The sequence below is a fragment of the Microplitis demolitor genome, chromosome 5, assembly GCF_026212275.2.
Source record: "Microplitis demolitor isolate Queensland-Clemson2020A chromosome 5, iyMicDemo2.1a, whole genome shotgun sequence".
Taxonomy (NCBI): domain Eukaryota; kingdom Metazoa; phylum Arthropoda; class Insecta; order Hymenoptera; family Braconidae; genus Microplitis; species Microplitis demolitor.
The window spans coordinates 6,723,039-6,741,957 of NC_068549.1; the positions used below are offsets into that span (position 1 = coordinate 6,723,039).

General features: G+C 25.1%; 2 protein-coding genes across 6 annotated transcripts; one reads left to right on the plus strand and one right to left on the minus strand.

Annotated features, from left to right (window-relative positions):
- Positions 1–1,034: 1,034 nt before the first annotated feature.
- On the minus strand, positions 1,035–14,323 carry LOC103572044 (acyl-CoA:lysophosphatidylglycerol acyltransferase 1). Of its 4 annotated transcripts, XR_008403766.1 has the most exons (8): positions 12,235–12,695; positions 11,640–11,841; positions 8,661–8,878; positions 7,133–7,347; positions 5,132–5,405; positions 4,750–4,901; positions 4,280–4,654; positions 1,035–3,959 (listed from the first exon to the last, which is right to left on the minus strand). XR_008403766.1 is itself a non-coding variant. In XM_053739475.1 (7 exons), the coding sequence occupies exons 2-7, from the start codon at positions 11,744–11,746 to the stop codon at positions 4,418–4,420; spliced, it is 1,203 nt and encodes a 400-aa protein (XP_053595450.1). In that variant the 5' UTR covers positions 11,747–11,841; positions 14,264–14,323; the 3' UTR covers positions 4,251–4,417. The 4 variants fall into 4 exon arrangements, 3 of the variants coding, with proteins under 3 accessions (XP_053595450.1, XP_014300269.1, XP_053595449.1); XM_053739475.1 differs by lacking the exons at positions 1,035–3,959; positions 12,235–12,695 and adding an exon at positions 14,264–14,323 and having other exon boundaries at positions 4,251–4,654; XM_014444783.2 differs by lacking the exon at positions 1,035–3,959 and having other exon boundaries at positions 4,251–4,654.
- LOC103572045 (N-alpha-acetyltransferase 20) lies at positions 12,786–18,464 on the plus strand. Of its 2 annotated transcripts, none has more exons than XM_014444785.2 (6): positions 12,786–12,850; positions 14,294–14,318; positions 14,692–14,782; positions 16,229–16,358; positions 16,754–16,890; positions 16,972–18,464. In XM_014444785.2, the coding sequence occupies exons 3-6, from the start codon at positions 14,710–14,712 to the stop codon at positions 17,055–17,057; spliced, it is 426 nt and encodes a 141-aa protein (XP_014300271.1). In that variant the 5' UTR covers positions 12,786–12,850; positions 14,294–14,318; positions 14,692–14,709; the 3' UTR covers positions 17,058–18,464. The 2 variants fall into 2 exon arrangements, with proteins under 2 accessions (XP_014300271.1, XP_014300270.1); XM_014444784.2 differs by lacking the exon at positions 12,786–12,850 and adding an exon at positions 13,882–14,113 and having other exon boundaries at positions 16,972–17,540.
- The last annotated feature ends 455 nt before the right edge of the window (positions 18,465–18,919 follow it).

The following is an 18,919-nucleotide window of genomic DNA, read 5'->3' on the forward strand; positions in this document are numbered from 1 at the left end:
TTGCAGAACGTAAACCAATAAAGGTACACTAAAAAGTTTAATAAAAATATGATAGGAAATTTTATTTCCTTCAAAAAAAGTTTCGAGTTAAGTCGCTGAAGTCCATAGCTTAAAATAAAACATCAATTGTACTTTTTTTTAGATAATGTATTTTTCAAATTATTAAAATTAGTATAACTCGGAAACTATGGAGTTGACCGACTTGACTCATAGAAATTTTTTTGAAGGAAATGAAATTTCCCATAAAATTTTTATTTAACTTTTTAGTGTACCTTCATTGGTTTACGTTCTGCAAGCCAATAAATGTCAATTTTATAGGAAAAATGACTGCCGCAAAGGACACAAGTCAACAGATTAAATCTATGGGCACTCTTGAAGAACACTGTTCCCTACAATTTGCAACAAACAGCGCTTTGATATCATAAAATGCAGCTGAGCATTAGAAAGTAAAAAGAAAAGTAATTTAATTTACGTGTATTTTAAATAGGAAATCTTTAAAATCGAATGAAAAGTACTTCGGATTGAAATTAAGAGCTCAAACTTGGCAGGGATTTTCGTTTCACCATAAAGAACAATACGTTGCTTGATGAGCAACGAAAAACAAACTTTCGCCGAAAACAAAGGACCCTAATACTTATATTCACATGAATGATCGAGTCCCCGTAGGATCTCGTCCGAAAAAGACGCAGGAGTCGTAAAATTTGACACTGGTCGTAAGCATGGAGTATAAGGGCATAGATCATCTACCGTAATCAGAAATGATTAATGAACTGAATATTACTTTAAATTTATGAATATAAAATTTATTAAAGTGAAAATAAAAAAGTTTATGAATAATTTTATTTGAAAATACAATTTAAAATAGCTACTCATGTAAAGATGATGTGTACTATATAATATAATTTTATTAACTATAGAATAAATATGATAATTATTAAATAATATTACGCTGTTACGAATTATACATGAATAAAATATAATATAATAAGAAATAAAAATAATAATTGTTTTCAAATAGCGCTTATTTATATTGATATCGCATAAATAACTATACAAACAATTGTCATAATTACAGGAAAAATGAGACTAGATGTTAATTTTAAACAATTGGCAAGTTTTTTAAATGAAATAAATTATAACAAGGTGAATAATGCGTTAAAACACATTTGTTTTTTTTTTCTTATGTATTGAAATTACTCAATTCGCTTTTGATTATTCTTACAAATAATATATAAATCTAATTAAATCGTTAGTATATTTAATAAATGACTAATTAAAAGTAGCTGTAATAAAATATAAATGTATGTTACTAAATAATAAATTTTTGAATATAATCGAAATCGAATTTTCTTAATTATGTAATTCATTGTAATTTATTTATAATATTGCGAGTTAACAATTGAACAAATTTTGAAATGCAAATGTAAAAAAAAAACATGTTTATTAGACTGATTAGAAAAATCGGCTATTTTTTATTTTTCAAAAGTTTCAATCGGGTAAAAAAAAACGCCGTATGAAATTAGAGTTTTTAATATGAACATCAAGTACTTCTTGATTGAAATTTTCCATTTCACACTTTAATAACATGAGAAAAAAATATTTAAAATTTTGGTACTACATGAAAAGTTTAAAATGAAATGATTTATAAAAAACGTAATGACATAATTAATTTTTTTAATTTGTTCAAAGATCCTTTTATCACACTATTACAATGGATTTTTTAAAAATACATTTTCATTGATTACAATAAAGAATTAAATGTTCAAAAATGAAACAGCGGCCACAAAGGGTATTTCTACCCTAAGTATACTGAAAAGATCAAGACATATTTTTGTAGAGAATTGAATGATCTACAAAAAGGTCTCTCATCATTTTTTGATTAATTAATTATTTTAAAAGTCCTTCGAGGTTGAAGTTAAATTTGTAAAATTTTCACTACTTTTCAAATTTTCTGGTGAAATTATTAAACTTATTACGAAATATAGGACCTTTTTTTTATAGAGCTTTCCATTTCCAAGAAACTATCCTTTACAAACTTTCCAAAACTCGTGAATGTTCTTGAGTTGTATTATGGCTGATTTTTATTCTGCAATAACTAAAGAACATTAAAGAATTTTTAAAAATTCGCAGCGGATAATATGTTGGAAGTGAAACGGTCTATAAAAAACGTCCTATATAATTTTATAATGTCTGATAGTTTAAACAGAAAAGTCGAAAAATAGTAAAAATTTTATAAATTCAACTTTAATCTCGAATAACTTTTGAAGGATTCAAGTCATCAAAAATTGATAAGAGAATTTTTTTGTAGAACATTAAATTCTCTACAAAAATATGAATTGACCTTCTCGGAAAATTTATTCGTTGGTGAGTTATGAAATTCCCAAAGTTGAAAAAAATTTTTCCCATGTTAATTAAATAGGAAAGAGAAAATTGTATTTAGAAACGAGTTAATGTTGATATTAAAAGCTCTAATTTTGACAGGAGTTTTTTTCTACCCTGCTGAAACTTTTTAGTGTGTCCTTGAAAAATAAATAGTTGATCTTTTTAAATCAGTCTAATGTAGATACAGATTTTTCAAATTTCACTATGATTTAATTTATCTTTTGATAAAATACTTAAGACGCCTTTACCATTTTAGAAAATATGTTATACAGTTATAATACAAAAATTTAATATGTAAAAAACAATTGTTTAATTAAACGATAATACTTTTGCAGCCCATCAATTAATTATATGACAATTATCAAATGATAGCTTAATGTAAAATATTAATAATTATAAAAAAAAAAAAAAAATTGACAATGGAAAACTTTAAATATTTTAAATAGTAATTAAAAATTACAAAATATTGATAATTTTTTATGCCAAAATACTGGTGGTCGGTAGTGACTTGAATTTTAAGTTAAAAATAAATCTGATTTTATTTAATAGAATAAAGTTATTTTAATGATGATAAAAATTTATCCAAAGAAATTCGCGATTTAGAGACATTTTATTTCATGAGAAAAATAAGTCGACTTAAATGTTGTATAAAAATGGACGGTCTTGTATTATTATTGTCAATAAATATTATTGCAAAAGAACACTAAAAATCAAAGAGTTAAAAAAATATTTCTTTAAAGCGTTAACTTGATGATAAAAATACTTGCCATCAAATTACTTAAATATTCTGAAACAATGACTATAAAACGGACTATGCAAGTGGAATTGCCAACAAAAAAAACATTTGAAATGTAAATAATTTATTTACATTTATTTGAGTATTTAGGCTGCTTGTCTTTGTTTAACAAGTCCAAAAATACTGGTTTAGCAAATGCATAACAAGGCGCCTTAAAGTACGTTGATAAATTTATTCATTTTTTAATATGATTGAAACTTTGATTGTAAATATTGATAAATTATAGCAGGTATAGAAAATTTTAATACAGAAAATTAGATTTTCGGTTACTTAATTTTAAACCTAATAGTGTGTATAGTCTATAATTTATAAATTATAGTTATTTGATTTGAATTTTATCAACTTATAAAAACAGTTTTTTCACTTTAATTTTTTTTTTTATTAACAAAAAGTATAGAGATTTTGCTCAATGCAAAAATATTTCAATATTTATAAATCACACTATGAATTATTTAATGTGAAATTAAAAAAATGAAGATAAAAAAAAAATGTGTAAATTTATCTCATAAAAAAAAATCACTATTGATAAATTTTTATCCCATTGCGAGATTCAAATTGTTTTTAAATTATAAATTTCGATAAATATAAGTTTATATACATGCATACATACGTATATATTTTAATATGATATAAAATTTACACTCCAGGAACACGTATAGTCGGACGTATAAAATTCTATATTCATTGCCATAAATTATGTGCTTAAAAAATATTTCTTCATCCTCTTTCATCTATCTTTGTTCAACTTATTTTCTTTTAGAGTTTATCACAAATTAATAATCTTAAAAGAAACAAAAATAAAAATATTTTTTCAATGATTCAATAGTAATTATTAAATAATTAAAAAAAAAAATATTATCTTATGTTGTTATACATGTTTTGTTATACAAAATATTATCAAATAAATTTATTACTTAACAAAATTCTCACTCAAAAAATTATTATGATTTATGATTTTTAAGTCATTCACTGGATTGTTCACACTGATAACAGTGTTAATTAACTGAATATTTTACAAATTGTAATAAAATGCAGAGGTAACATTTAATGTTCTATAATTTTTATAATACTCTTAATTAATGAAAAAAAAAATATGTATACCTCAATAAATATATATCTTCAGTGATGTTTTTCAATCGTGCAAATATGTGTGACAATTGTTAACAGAATTGTATAATGACATTACTAATGATAAGTGATAATGGTAGACTGGTGGTATGAAAATAAATTAAATAAATTTCACCAAATGCACGATAACACATAAGAAAACATATGGTATTGTATATAACTAGATGTTAAAAAAAATAGATGAAGCACTAAATATCGTAGAGGATCTTGTTGTATTTTTGATCCTTCCTGCATTGAATCACGTGAACCAACAAATGATCCATACTTGTAAAAATTATCTAACAATGTTTCTTTTTCTGCCCATCTATCATACAGCCATTTAGCCAACAAATCTGGATCTTTTGGAACCTATTGAAAAAAATAAATTATAGATTTTTTTTACTTCAATTTTACTAAGTAATTTAACCAATTTAATTATTAATGTCTAGTCGATTAATACTCACCACAGAACTTGGAAACAATCGATAAAATAGGACGGTTTCACAGGGTGGCCTTGACCCCGTAATGATCGTTGATAAATCGATCGGTTTACCCTGAGGATATGCTACTGTTATATCAAGGACCCAACGAATTTCCGGTTTCACTATCATCATATCTGTAAATTAATATTGTACATAAGTATAAGCGAGTGATTTTATAATACATTTTTTTTTTTTTCGTTATTATATTTCTAATGGTCTTTGAAAAAATTTAGAAAAGACAAAAAAAAAATCGATTTTTCAAAGGTGCGAGACCCTGACCCCCTTCAAGTAATGCATTGCATTATTTACTTAGTAAAAATCTGTTGTAACGAAAAACAATAAATAAAAGAAAGCAATGACTTACTTGATCTAGTGTTCAACTGATTTTCAGAAGAATCAATATTTTGAGCAGGACCAAGTTTATCAAATATTGTTCGCATAGCACCAACTCTTGGTAGAGTAACATTTTCTAATATCGGTAAATTATTTTTTTTCGCATATTTTTGTGAAGTTTCCAGTCTTTTACACAAAAAACCACCTTCCGGAAAGAGTACCATCCACTTCCGTTCAAGTGGTATATATGAATTATCCAAGTGTAATTCTAACTGCTTAAGACTTTCTTCTCTCCGTTTTCGACCCTAAACATACAAAATTAATTACTATAAAAGTTCATATTTGTGGATGTCTATAATATTATCTAAAATAATATTTCATCTCGTGCTACATATTATATTTTTAATACAGTAGGACCTCGTATAAGACTATTCGTTTTTCTCTCAAGCTATCGCAATACCTGGTTTATAAAAAAGACAGCAATATAGTCTTATAACGAAGTCTGACTGTAACTACCTACATTAAAATTTAGATATTAAATGTCTAATGCTTATCAAAACGAGACAATTTAAGACCAATCACCCACGTAAAAATTCAATTTGCATCCTGATAGATGAGAATGATAGATCATTATTCGAAAAGTAAACAAATATCAACTGGATTTTTATGACTTTAAATACTTAGGTCAGTCTGAGTATGTCATGAGATACTAATTTTAAGTAAAAATGCAAGACGATGACTTTACATCAAATTTCAGGCATATATTTTGAACTTGCACATCTATATTTGAGTAAAACAAGTGGCGATTGTAAGACCTCATCGTTAAACAATATTATACTAAGAGAATAAGTTAGTTTTTAACAATTCTTCAAGAGTAGATTCGCAACCTGAGCAGATGTTTAATAAAGATAGTTTATATGATTCAAAATGAACACCATTAAATGCCTAACGCTGGTCTTATAAACTTTTGTATTAAATACTGATTATTTCTGACTGGTCGCATGTAGTGTTTAAATTTTCTAAAAGCACTAGTACATCCTCTCTAATCCGGTCCGACAAGAATGGGTGTGACATAATACTACTCTATCACCCAAGTTATCGAGATGTTCAAGATAGGTGACCAAGGTGAGCTCGACTTTACTCAAAGCTACATCAATAATAAAAAAAATTCTCTAATATTTTTTTTATAATTGAAAAAATAAACATATATTTTTATAAAAATAAATTATTATATAATCCTGAAGTATATCAATAAAGTTAGCAGACATTTAACAATATTTGGATTTTTTTTTTTTAACAAAAAAAATATTAAAAAATTATTTGAAAAAATTGCACGTATAGTTTATCAAATTTTTGACATGTGCATGTTTTTAGAAATAATTTTTATTCATAATTTATTTGTTAAAAAAATTTTTTTTAATTTCAAATGTCTACTAACTTTACTATCATTCCTAGTTAGCAGACAATAAACAATTTTCTGATTTTTTTATCAACAATTTAATTTAAAAAATAAAAAAACTAAAAATATGCACAAGTAGGAAATTAAAAAAACTATAGATGCATTTTTTTGCAAATATTTTTTTTTATAAATTATTGTTTAAAAAAACTTCAAAAACTATTAAACGTCGGCTAATTTCAGTATTATGTTATAATAATAATAGCGACGGATGATATCTTTAGAAATTTAGCATCGCTTTAATTTTGAACATTAATTATATAAACTATCGTAAACAACCAGTGACATCAAGTGTAATAAATGATTTATTTTTAATCACGTTTATCGTAATTAATTACAAAAAATTTACAATAAATTTATGCGATTCTGAAAAGTATAAAATAAAGTCAGAAATTTTGTAGCAAACGAAAACTGGACGATTTATGTCCTAGAGAAGAAAATGATTATTTAAAACTCGGCGTATCATATTGGTCTGACACTGACTTATTTCAATTGGCTAAATAGGCATTGAAATTCGTAGTTTTAATGCAGATGATACGAAAAACTAATAAAATAATAATAATTTTCCATAATTACCGAAGAAATAAAAAAATCTCGATGCAGTAAAGAAACAATTCCAAAATTTGTAAATTTAAATATCCTATCCATTATCCACATAAGATTTGGTAGTACGTTCGGCTTCGCATTGAAAGTAGCCATTAACATTGGAACATCTCCAGTACTTTGATGGTTTGCAATAACTAGTGTTCTGTCATTTATTATTGGTTGTAAATCATCACCGTATTCAACGACTGTTAACAAAAAAATTTATTTATTCTATTGAGTAGTTCAATGCAGTTAAGGTTAAGGACCCATTACCCGCTCACTTTTCATTGGAGTAAGATTATACCACTTAGTATAAATTGGTAAATAAAATGAAAAATCATTTTTTTTTATAGTTTTAAATATTAGAATAAAAATTTTAATTTGAAGAATAATCTTGATAATGCATTATTATTAATTTGACAATAAGGTCGTTACGGGGGGAAAGGGGTCTGAGATACAAAAAAAAAAGAGAATATTTTTGTGAATTTCTTTTTCAGAGTACCTACTTCACTAACATAATTAAAATTTGTAACATTATTAAGCATCATTTCAAGAATATTTTGTTAAATTTTTATAAAAAAATATTGAAAGATGGGCCAGTAATAGAGGGGAGAGCCGAGTCATTTAAAAGAAAAGTCTTCATGTCGTAGGTAGGATAACTCATGACTGCTTCATTTAAAATCAAAATACCAAAAAGATTTGTTTTGGTATATAAGTTTATCTTAGATTTGAACGAAGGAATAAACAAAATATTTATTTTTGAATTTTTGATAAAGGAGCAATCAAAAAACTCTGATTTTAGCCAAAAATTGCTCTTTTTGTTTAATTAAAAAATAAGTAATTATTGAAAAAAAAAATCTTTCGTTCAGATCTAAGTCAAACTTATGTACTAAAGAAATCTTTTTGGATTTTTGATTTCAGATGAAGCAGCCATGAGTTGTCGTGCCTACGATATCGAGACATTTTTTTTAAAGTGACTCGTCTCTCCCCACTACCACTGGCTTATTTTTCAATATTTTTTTATGAAAATTTAGCAGAATATTCTTCGAATGATGCTTAATAATGTCACAAATTTTAAAAATTTTAATAAAGAAGGTACTCTGAAAAAAAATCACGTAAATATGTTCTTTTTTTTTGTGTCTCAAACCCCTTTTCCCCCCCTTAATTGTGCCTATAGTCGCTTACTAAATGTTGTCATGTATCATTACTTGATCAACACATTACCCTATACTCGCTGAAAGACAATGTCAATTGAACTATCATAAGTTTATTTATTTGGAAAATAATTTATAAAATGTAATTAAAACAATTAAAGAATTTAACTGAACCTAAATTCAATCTAACAAACGAACGATCGTAAAAGTAAAAACTGGCCGGTTGAGTGCAATTTTGAAAGCAGTCATTTAATTTAAAAATTATAAAAATGCATTAATCAGTTAAAGTGAGCGACTAATGACACTGATCGGGTGTAGGGTCTTTTACCTTATTAAATATATTATTTTTTATAAAATAAACTTACTGTCATAACCAGCTGACCAAGACCACATTGATACCATCGCCAATAGCCAATGAAAAAAAAGACCTTCTATTCTCCAATAAATTTTTGGTTGAAATAATTTTACAGGCGATAATAACATCATCCATATTACATATGTTGGTATACAATAAATATTATTAAGAATAACAAATCCGATGCGAAGTACGGCTTTTACAACAATAAAAATATTGTTGATGATGCTGAAATCATACAAGATATTATCAAAATTTTTTTAAATTTTTATTCCTAAATTACAATTGTATTTTATTATTATAAATATACAGATTACTCAATCATTTTATCTCGATTATGTATTCATCATTGTATAACAAAAACAAGTATAGAAAAACGAAAAATCATCATTACAAAGCAAAATATTTATAATAATAGTTGATAAATTGTACAAACTCAGTAATTATTTTTTCATTTAAGAAATATAAAAAGTCAAGTATAGATAATATGTAAAACATAGTTTCTGTATAACTATGCGTGTTTATTTTTAACTAGAGAACAACTAAATCGATTTTAATGCGGATTTAACATTGTATACATGCATTATACACATAGAATTCTCTTGGAAAAATCAATTTTAAATGTATAAAACTTAAGATGAGTATTCATTATTATTTGTCGAATATTTATTGAATTATTCTTGTTAATAAATACGATATTATTTATTTAATTAAAATTTTTAGTAATGCAAATATTTTTTAATTTATACTTATCAATTTAATGTCAATGATAATACTGATAAATATTGTAATAATAAAAGCTTTTTTTTTTAATAAAATGTCGAAAAGTTATTTGAATAAACTAAAAATATTAATGTGCTATTAAAAACTAGAACAATAAATTAAATACTAATTATAGATATTGATTAATAATGTCTTATAACTTTATTTATATTTAACCTTGATAACGAGACTAAATATTTTTGATAATTAAAATTTTTAGTCATTACAAATAATAATTACTGATATAAAAGTCGTCATCACCATTAAAACATTTTATCATAATTTGATTCCGATAAAACCTGATTCATATATTGTTTTAACGTTTTAAATATATATAAATAATTTTTTTGCTACATAAAATGTATAGACAATCTATCTTTGAAAGATCGTATTTTATATGACTATGAAGCCTTTGCACTATCCACTTATGCAATTATATTGTTAAGAATTGAGATAGATATCCTCAAGATGATATAAATTGGATACGACCTATATTATTAAATTACAACTTATACTGAGGGTTAGATAATCTATTAATTTTTATCAATATATTTATAACTATTTTTTTATTTTTATTTAAAATTTATATCTTTCTTTCTTCTTTTATTCGAATTGTTTTTAAAAACGGTAAGTTTCCATATTTCCCGCCGAAAGACTATATAAATATGTGTAGACACAAGTAGCATATTTGGCTTTATGACATTTATAAAATAGCAGTTTCGAGACTGTTTTCGACCTATCGTGACACCAAAATGTTAACAAAACAATTAGAGATTTACGTTATCAAAAAAAATATCTGCTTAAGGAGGACCACTAGTACGACCGCCTGAAAAAAAGATGATTTTTGGGAATTTTTTTAAAGAAAACTACTGCATGAAATATTTTAATGTTATAAGGATATATTTGTGGATATATAATGAATACAAGATTAGATTTTTGGATCAAAAAATTCAAAATTCAGCGAGTTGTTCACAACCTCCCAACGCTCAAAAAAAAATTCCCCCCACTGCTGCAGTGATTGCAAACTTCACAGTCCACGAAATCAAAAAAACCAAAAAGTTTATTAAACTAGAAGATATTTCCCGTATCATGACCCTCGGGCTAAGAAAAAAATTGAAATTTAACAAAATGGCGGAGTTTTTAAAAAAAATTTCAAATTTCGCGCGAAAATTTGATGATTTTTGGCCTAGCAAAATTACATTTTTGATTCGATCAAAAAGCTGGAGGTTCATAGTATGTAGAAACATATATAAAAGAAACTGCAATTCAAATCAAATCGATCGGATGACTTGTCTTCGAGTCATAGATGCAACAATTTTTAAAAATGTATTTTCGAGAACCGATAAGTGGATGCTCTTCAGATGGCTGTAACTCATAAAAACCATTCGAGATATGCACTAGAAATTATAGTATGTTATTTTTGAAGGTATAGACTATCAAAATATGCAAAAAAAAAAAAAAAATGAATTGATTTTTCAAAATTTCACACTAGTGTTCCCCCTTAAGACTTGATGTAAATGGCGGCAAAAAGTTAATAACAAGTAAGTCATCTGAATGACTTGTCAATTGAGATGACTTTTTTGAGACGGAAAAAAGAAGACAAATTATATATCATTTCTAAGACTAGTATCTGTAGGTCTTATTTATATAAAAAAATTTGGCTTTGAGACAAAATAAAATTCGTCTTGTCCTTTTTAACACATTTCTATGACATCTTAAAATTATCTCTATGCTACTTGAGTTACTAGCTATATATAAAAAAACAAATATTTCAAAATATTATCTATGACATCACAATGAAACATAAACTAGACTTTGGTAGTAGACAATATATGTTTTTTTTAAATGAATACTCCGATAACTAAAGCTACTAATTTATACATCATAAAAATGATGTAATAACCGGTTAAAGATAACCGTGATTTAAATTTAAAAAAAAACCCATGTAAATAAAAATTTAGTCAATCTTGAATGAGTCAAGTATTATGACATATATGGATAACGATTAAATAACAAAAAATAAAATTGATGTGTATTTAAATGACCAGTAAATAAAATAAAATTAAATTTACGATTGCTCAATAAATATATATATGTACATTAAATTAATATAGTTTAATAAAAATCTGATGTAATGATCGATTATGTCTAAACATAACCACAATTTAGTAAATAATAAAATAACATACGTTAATAAAATAAATAATATAGAGAGGGTAAAACTCACTTAATAAAAGCCGATGAAGGCGAAGATGATGAATCTGTCATCTTTGGAAAATGCCACCCGTCATACAATATCGAGTAGCTCTCACGTGCACAATTTATGTCCACCATAGCATTTTTTAAAACTCAAATTACATAATATATATGTTACATGAATAATAATATAAAGCACACTGGTATCCGTTATTTAATTTATTATATTGTTACTGAAATTAAATTTATTATATTTATTGATATTATATATATATAACACACAACAAGAATGGATATAAATATAGAGGTCTTTTAAAATTTTGTTAATTACCGGTGACGATATAAATATACACTCACATATATATATGTATACCAATATATATGTAATAGATTAAAAAAGCTAAATGGAGTAGACGAAAGAATCGTCATCAATAATATGAATCACTGGTCAATTGCCGGCACGTAAATAAAATCATCGATTTAAAAATTTTTTAAATTAAATATTTAAATCTTTAACATTTTATGGTTATTTTACCTGCATTAAATAATTAATTCTCTGATAGAGAAACTAAAAGATTTAAAAAAAAAAGTAATAAAATAAAATAAAGTTTAGTTTTATGAATTACCTTATAAAAATGTAAACTTGTAAAATAAAATATAAACAAGTTATCTTAAATAATATTTTTGGAGGTTTTTCAATCAACTTCTCTTGTCTTTATGACGCGCACACATTATTATATCATATAATATATAATATTACATGTATACATAGATATGTATATAAATTATTTGAGTTTAAAGAATTGAAAGCAACCTTTGTCCAATGGATTTCATTATTTATAACCTAACCCGATGGCAATCATATCGTGATTGGCTAAATTCGCTTATTTTAAACTATACTTGATTTTTTTTTACTTTTATTTTTATTTTTTTTATTTATTACGTTTTAAAGTATATTCACTGTTTTAAATAATTGTAATTAACACTGACAATAGTTAATAAATAAATAAATAAATAATAAATAATTTTTTCATGGTTTTAAATAAATAAATTAGTTAATTAAAGTAATTTATGTACACAATAAAACTTTTATTTACGAGTAAACACTACCGTAATCATTGACGACTATCATTGACTGAATGTTAAATCTAAACAACAAATTTAATAAAATGAAGTATGCAATAAGACTGTAGATATCTATAGTACAAGTACGGAAAGCAGTAATGTACATAGTGTGTGAAGGTATGGTTAAAAGTTGCTGACAAAATACAATTTTTGTTTTTAATTACCTAGTTAATTTCCATCATTAAATTTTTTAAAAAATGTACACAATAAAGTTTTTTTGAATTCTTACATGCATTTTTAAAAATTTTTCCCTGTCAATATTTATTTTTTTATGAGTGTAAATGTAGCTGACATTTGTCAGTTTCGAAATTAGTGTGAATGTAGCAGACAGACAAATTTTAAATTATTAATAAATGGAGTAGAGAACTAAAGATAAAATTTAAAAAAAAGCACGTTTAAAAAATTTCAAAATTAATAAGTGCATTTTTTATAAATATTATTTTTTGAGTATTTACTCTATTGATTTATAATTTTAAATTTGATGATCCTGAAGTTATCAGACAATTAACAATTTTCGGATTTTTTTTCAACAAATCAATTACCAAAACAATAATTTTAAAAATGCACGTGTAGAAAATTAAAAAAAACTATAGGTGCAGTTTTTTTAAACATTTTTTCTATAATTTATTGTTTTAAAAAAAATCAAAAAATTATTAAAATTAGAAATCGGCTAAGTTTAGTTTTACTAAATTATGATAGTAAAGTTAGCGGACATCTCACAAATTTAAAAATTTTGAAATAATAAATTTAAATGTTTATAAAATAAAAATTTAAATGTTTATAAAATAAAAATTTAAAAATCCATGTTTAGACAATTGAAAATTCAGAGCATGCATTTTTTAAAATTTAATTTTTTTAATTATTTAATTTTTTTATATGTAATTAAAAATCGTTATATGTCTGCTACATTCACACTCATATTTTAAAAATTTTTAAATAAATAAATGAAATGTCAGTAGAATAAAAATTTAAGAATTGGGTATTTAGATAATTTAAAAATCAGCAGGCGCATTGTTTTAAATTTCCTTATTTCAATTAATTCATTAATTTATTTAAAACTTATAATTTGTCTCATGTCTGCTACACTCACACTCATGTTATGTAACGGTGTAAGGTATAAGTAATAACTTATAGACAAATTTATCATGATATAGTTTGTGCGCGCTAGTGTATTATATTTTTTTTGCCCGATATGATAACTTAATACTTATTATAAATGAAATTGGTTTTGTAAGTTGCGTGTCTAACCTAATTTTATACGATAAATAAAATTACTGTTGTTATAATAATTATACTTACATAAATTATTAACATTACAAAGATAAAAATGTCGATTATCAGACCATTTACATGTGATGATTTATTTAAATTTAATAATGTGTAAGTGAACAAAAATTTAATTAATAAATACGATTTTTTTTTTTTTTATAAGGGAGCATGTAATTTTAATACTTGACAATTTATTATGTTAATTATTTTGTTTTCTGATATATTTTTATTTAATCATAAATAAAATTTTTAGTTGCTTACTTCATTGTAAAAGATTATTTTTTGTTTCAGAAACCTTGATCCATTGACTGAGACTGTATCCTTTTTAAAAAACAGTTTAATTAAATTTATATTTCATTTATTTATCATTTTATGATTAACATATATGTATTAGTACTATACTGGATATATATTATAGTTATTTAATATATATATATATATATTTATATATATATATATATATATATATATATATATGTATAGGTTTAATCTATTAACGATAGTTTTTGCAAACCGCTGTAAAGTTTTTTTCATGATATCAGCATTGAAACAAAGTTTCAGTAATTTGTTCAACAAACGTAATAATTACGATAGTGTTTATCACTGACAGCAGTAGATTGTTCTTGATTATTCCATCAATTTACTTTACTCCAAAATTATTCTTATCATTATTCCTTAATTAATAATAGTATGGGTTGTCATTTTATATGCTTTATTTAGCTCATTGGCCAGAATATGTTCAAGTAGCTGAATCTCCTAGTGGAGAAATAATGGGATACAGTAAGATTTTATGTATCAATTGTTAATTAAGGGGTAAACTCATATAAATGATGTTAACATACATATTTATTTATTTAACGCCAATCGGCAATGTACAATAACAATTTACATACGTTATAAAAGAAAACAGGCGAGATAACGCTTCAAGCGATGGATTGTAATATAGATATACAAAAATAATGAAGACAAACAGATTGCATGTGGAGGGGTTCGTGGTTAGTCGTTGTATTCCAGTACCAGCTTTTTGACAGACGTTCGAAAGGATGGGTAGGGACGACCAAAGAAGTTCACATCTGAGCAGATAATATTGACCGAATTAGATATTCTGTTGATAGGCCCAAAACGGATATAGTTTTTCGAGGATTTTGTAGTATTTAGCAATCGGCTATGTCGTAGGCCCGTTTTGGGGCAATTAAATTCAAAACGTTCAAGTATTTCTGGAGAGTCAATGTATCTTGATTACCTTGTAGAAGAACGAAATGTCGTTAACTTGCCTTAAATTCGCCAAATAATTGATATGAAGGTACTCATATACTGCGTCGGTGTCCAAGTCATGGTCTGCCTGTCGTGAAAAGTAGGGCAAGAACTTGCAGATTCTGCGTTGGATTTTTTCAAGTCTAGCAACCAGCGTTTCGGTACAAGGTGCCTAGATGACCGAGTTATACTCCATAATAGGTCTCACCAATGAGAAGTAAAGATTAAGCAATGTAGTAACGTTTCTGAACTATTTGCCTTCCCTGACGATGAATCCGAGGGTACAATATTACTAGTAAAAACTTTAAATGCGTTTATCTCAAAACTATATTTTTAAAATTGATAAGCAGTATAACTAAAATGATGTTCAATTAATAAATCTCAAATTTACCGAGAATTTTGAAAACAAATACGTAAGATCTTTCTTAGACGGAAAATTAATTTTTAGTTCGAGCTGATTTTATATGAGTGTGAATGTAACTAAAAATTGTGAATTTTTTTAATTTTGAAATAAGTAGTGAATTAAATGTATATCGAATAAAATTTAAAAAATGCGCACTTACAGAATTTCAAAATCAGTATGTGCATTTTTTTTATTTTTATATTTTTATTTGTTTAATTCTTTTATTTGTAATTTAAAATTTGTCTCATGTCTACTACATTCACACTCATGATTTTATTTGAATTTTTAGCAATTTTTTTTTAAATCCGCCATGTCAAAAATAAATATTTTTGAAAACTTCTACATAGTTCTCTTAATATTGTTGTTAAAAATTTTTTGAAAAACTGCTTTTTCAAAGCCTGATAAAGATATTTAAACCATTTGACGATAATACGATTCAGTATCAAGAAATAAAATCGCAACTTTTGTCTTCTTTTCATCTGTTGACTTGAATTTTACCCCTTAATTGAACTTTTTTCAGTGATAATATTTTTAAATTAATGAATATATAATTTTGAATAATTTTTAAGTTATGGGAAAAGCTGAAGGAAGTGGAGAATCATGGCATGGACATGTAACTGCTCTCACAGTATCTCCGGATTACAGAAGATTGGGTCTTGCTGCAAAATTGATGAAATACCTAGAAGAAGTTTCTGAAAAGTAATATTTAATTTTGACCTATTTATAATTCACAAAAAAAATTAAAAGCTATTAAATATTTTTATAATTGTATTTAGTAGTACTCTAAAATAATATAATTAATCAATTAATCAAAACATTAATTTTTTAAACGTTTTGTCACTTTTTTCTTGTGACTTTTTCAAGTTCTTAAATAGTCTGGATCATTAGTCAAATTAAAATCAAAATTTATGGACATCATTCAAACTTTGGCCTTTTACTATACAAAATTAGTTGCGGAATTTAAAACAACCGATTTTCTTATACCAATTGTCAATTATTATAATTAATTCATAAACTAATTAAACAATTAACTGAGTTGAGAAAATTTTAAGTGTATATTCATAGTGTTAATTATTATATTTATTATTTTTTAGAAAACAAGCTTACTTCGTGGATTTATTTGTTCGTGTCAGTAATAAAGTGGCAATACAGATGTATCAGCAATTGGGTTACATTGTTTATCGAACTGTATTAGAATATTACAATGGAGACCCAGATGAAAATGCATACGGCAAGTTCAAAAGAAATTAATATTTTATAATTAATATATAATTGTGGTAAATAATATTTATATTTTTTTTTTTTTATATAGATATGAGAAAAGCTTTATCACGGGATGTGTTAAAACAATCAGTCATACCTTTACTTCATCCAGTACGACCAGAAGAAGTTGAATGACATTGGTTTGACGAAGCAAATATGGATGTGGTTTATGTTTAAACATTACTCAGCATATTTCAGATGGTTTTTTTAAAAATATACTCATAATTTATAAATTTTATAATGTCTAATAAAAACTACTGTCTAGTATAATAGATGTAGAGTTTAATGACAATGATAGTAATAATTTTGACAATGAAATTTTTATTAATTTACTTGTACAAAAGTACAATCATTGGTAAATTGAATCATCATAAATTGTCTTCTCATTCAATTGTAAATAATACACAGAAAATAAAATATTACATTAACAATAGACTAAGTTCACACACAATTTTTTATGAAAAATGGCCTTTAATTTTTTTTATCCTAAAAACAATTAAGGTAAAAGACTCAAAACACGAACCGTACCATTAGTCGCTCACGTTAACTAATAAATACGTTATTATAATTTTTATAGAAAAAAAATTTTCAATAAAAAAATAATCATTGATAAATAATTATTTGTGAATCTAAATATATGAGAGCATTACTATCAAAGTATTTTGTAATTTGTTATAAATTGAAATTAAGAGACTGTTTTTGAAATCGCATTAAATTGGCCATTTTTTACTTTAAGGGAGGAAAGAAGTCTGAGATACAAAAGAAGGAGCATATTTTTGTGATTTTTCTTTTCAGAGTACCTTCTTTATTAAAATTCTTAAAATTTGTGACGTTATTAAACATCATTCCACGAATATTCTGCTAACTTTTCGTAAAGAAATATTGAAAAATAAGCCAGTGGTAGTGGGGAAAGACGAGTCACCTCAAAAAAAAGTATCTAAACTGTAGGCAGAATAACTCATGTTTCATTTAAAATCAAAAAACCAAAAAGATTTCTTTAGTACATAAGTTCATCTTAGATTTGAACGAAGCATTTTTTTTTTTCAATGAGTATTTATTTTTTAATGAAACAAAAGAAAGAATTTTTGGCAAAAATCAGAGTTTTTTGATTGCGCCTTTACCAAAAATTAAAAAATGAATATTTTGTTTATTCCTTCATTCAAATCCAAGACAAACTTATGTACTAAAGAAATCTTTTTGAATTTTTTATTTTAGATGAGTCATGAGTTATACAGCCTGCAGCATGGAGACTTTTTTTTTAAAGTGACTCGTCTCTCCCCACTACCATTGGCTTATTTTTCAATATTTTTTTATGAAAACTTAGCAGAATATTCTTAGAATGATGCTTAATAATGTCACGAATTTAAAAAATTTTAATAAAGAAGGTACTCTAAAACAACAACCAAAAAATATGCTCTTTTTAGGTAGATTTTTAAAAAAATCTAGATATTGTATTTGTCCTTATGGTCGATTTTTCAAGGAATTTTGTCATAACCTATCATAATTAGTTGAATAGAGTTCGAAAATACCATTCGTTGAAAAATTTATATATATATATATATATATATATATGTAATATAATCAAGTTTTGAGGACACGATTGGGGCTACAATTCTTATCAGATCTTAATGAAATTTTTCACACTTATTCTATGGGCGATTATCGCGGTTAAGTTCGAAGATGGGCTAAATCGGTCAATTAGTTTAAAAGTTATGGCTGTTTGAAATTTCCACGATTTTTCGAAAAAATTAGTTTTTATCCACTTTCATGTTCATATAATTTTAAAACTAATATTCATAGATAACTTCCGTAAAAAGTATCTGAAAGCTTATCTAATAAGCTTTAATTTATGACCTTAAACTTTATGTTTTGACCATTTCTTCCAATAACTTGATAGATTTAAAAATTTTTATGGAATCAAAAAATGATGAAAATATGGTTTTCTTTCCACGTAACTTTTGCATGTCCCACTATAATCCAGTTTCGTCAAGTAATGG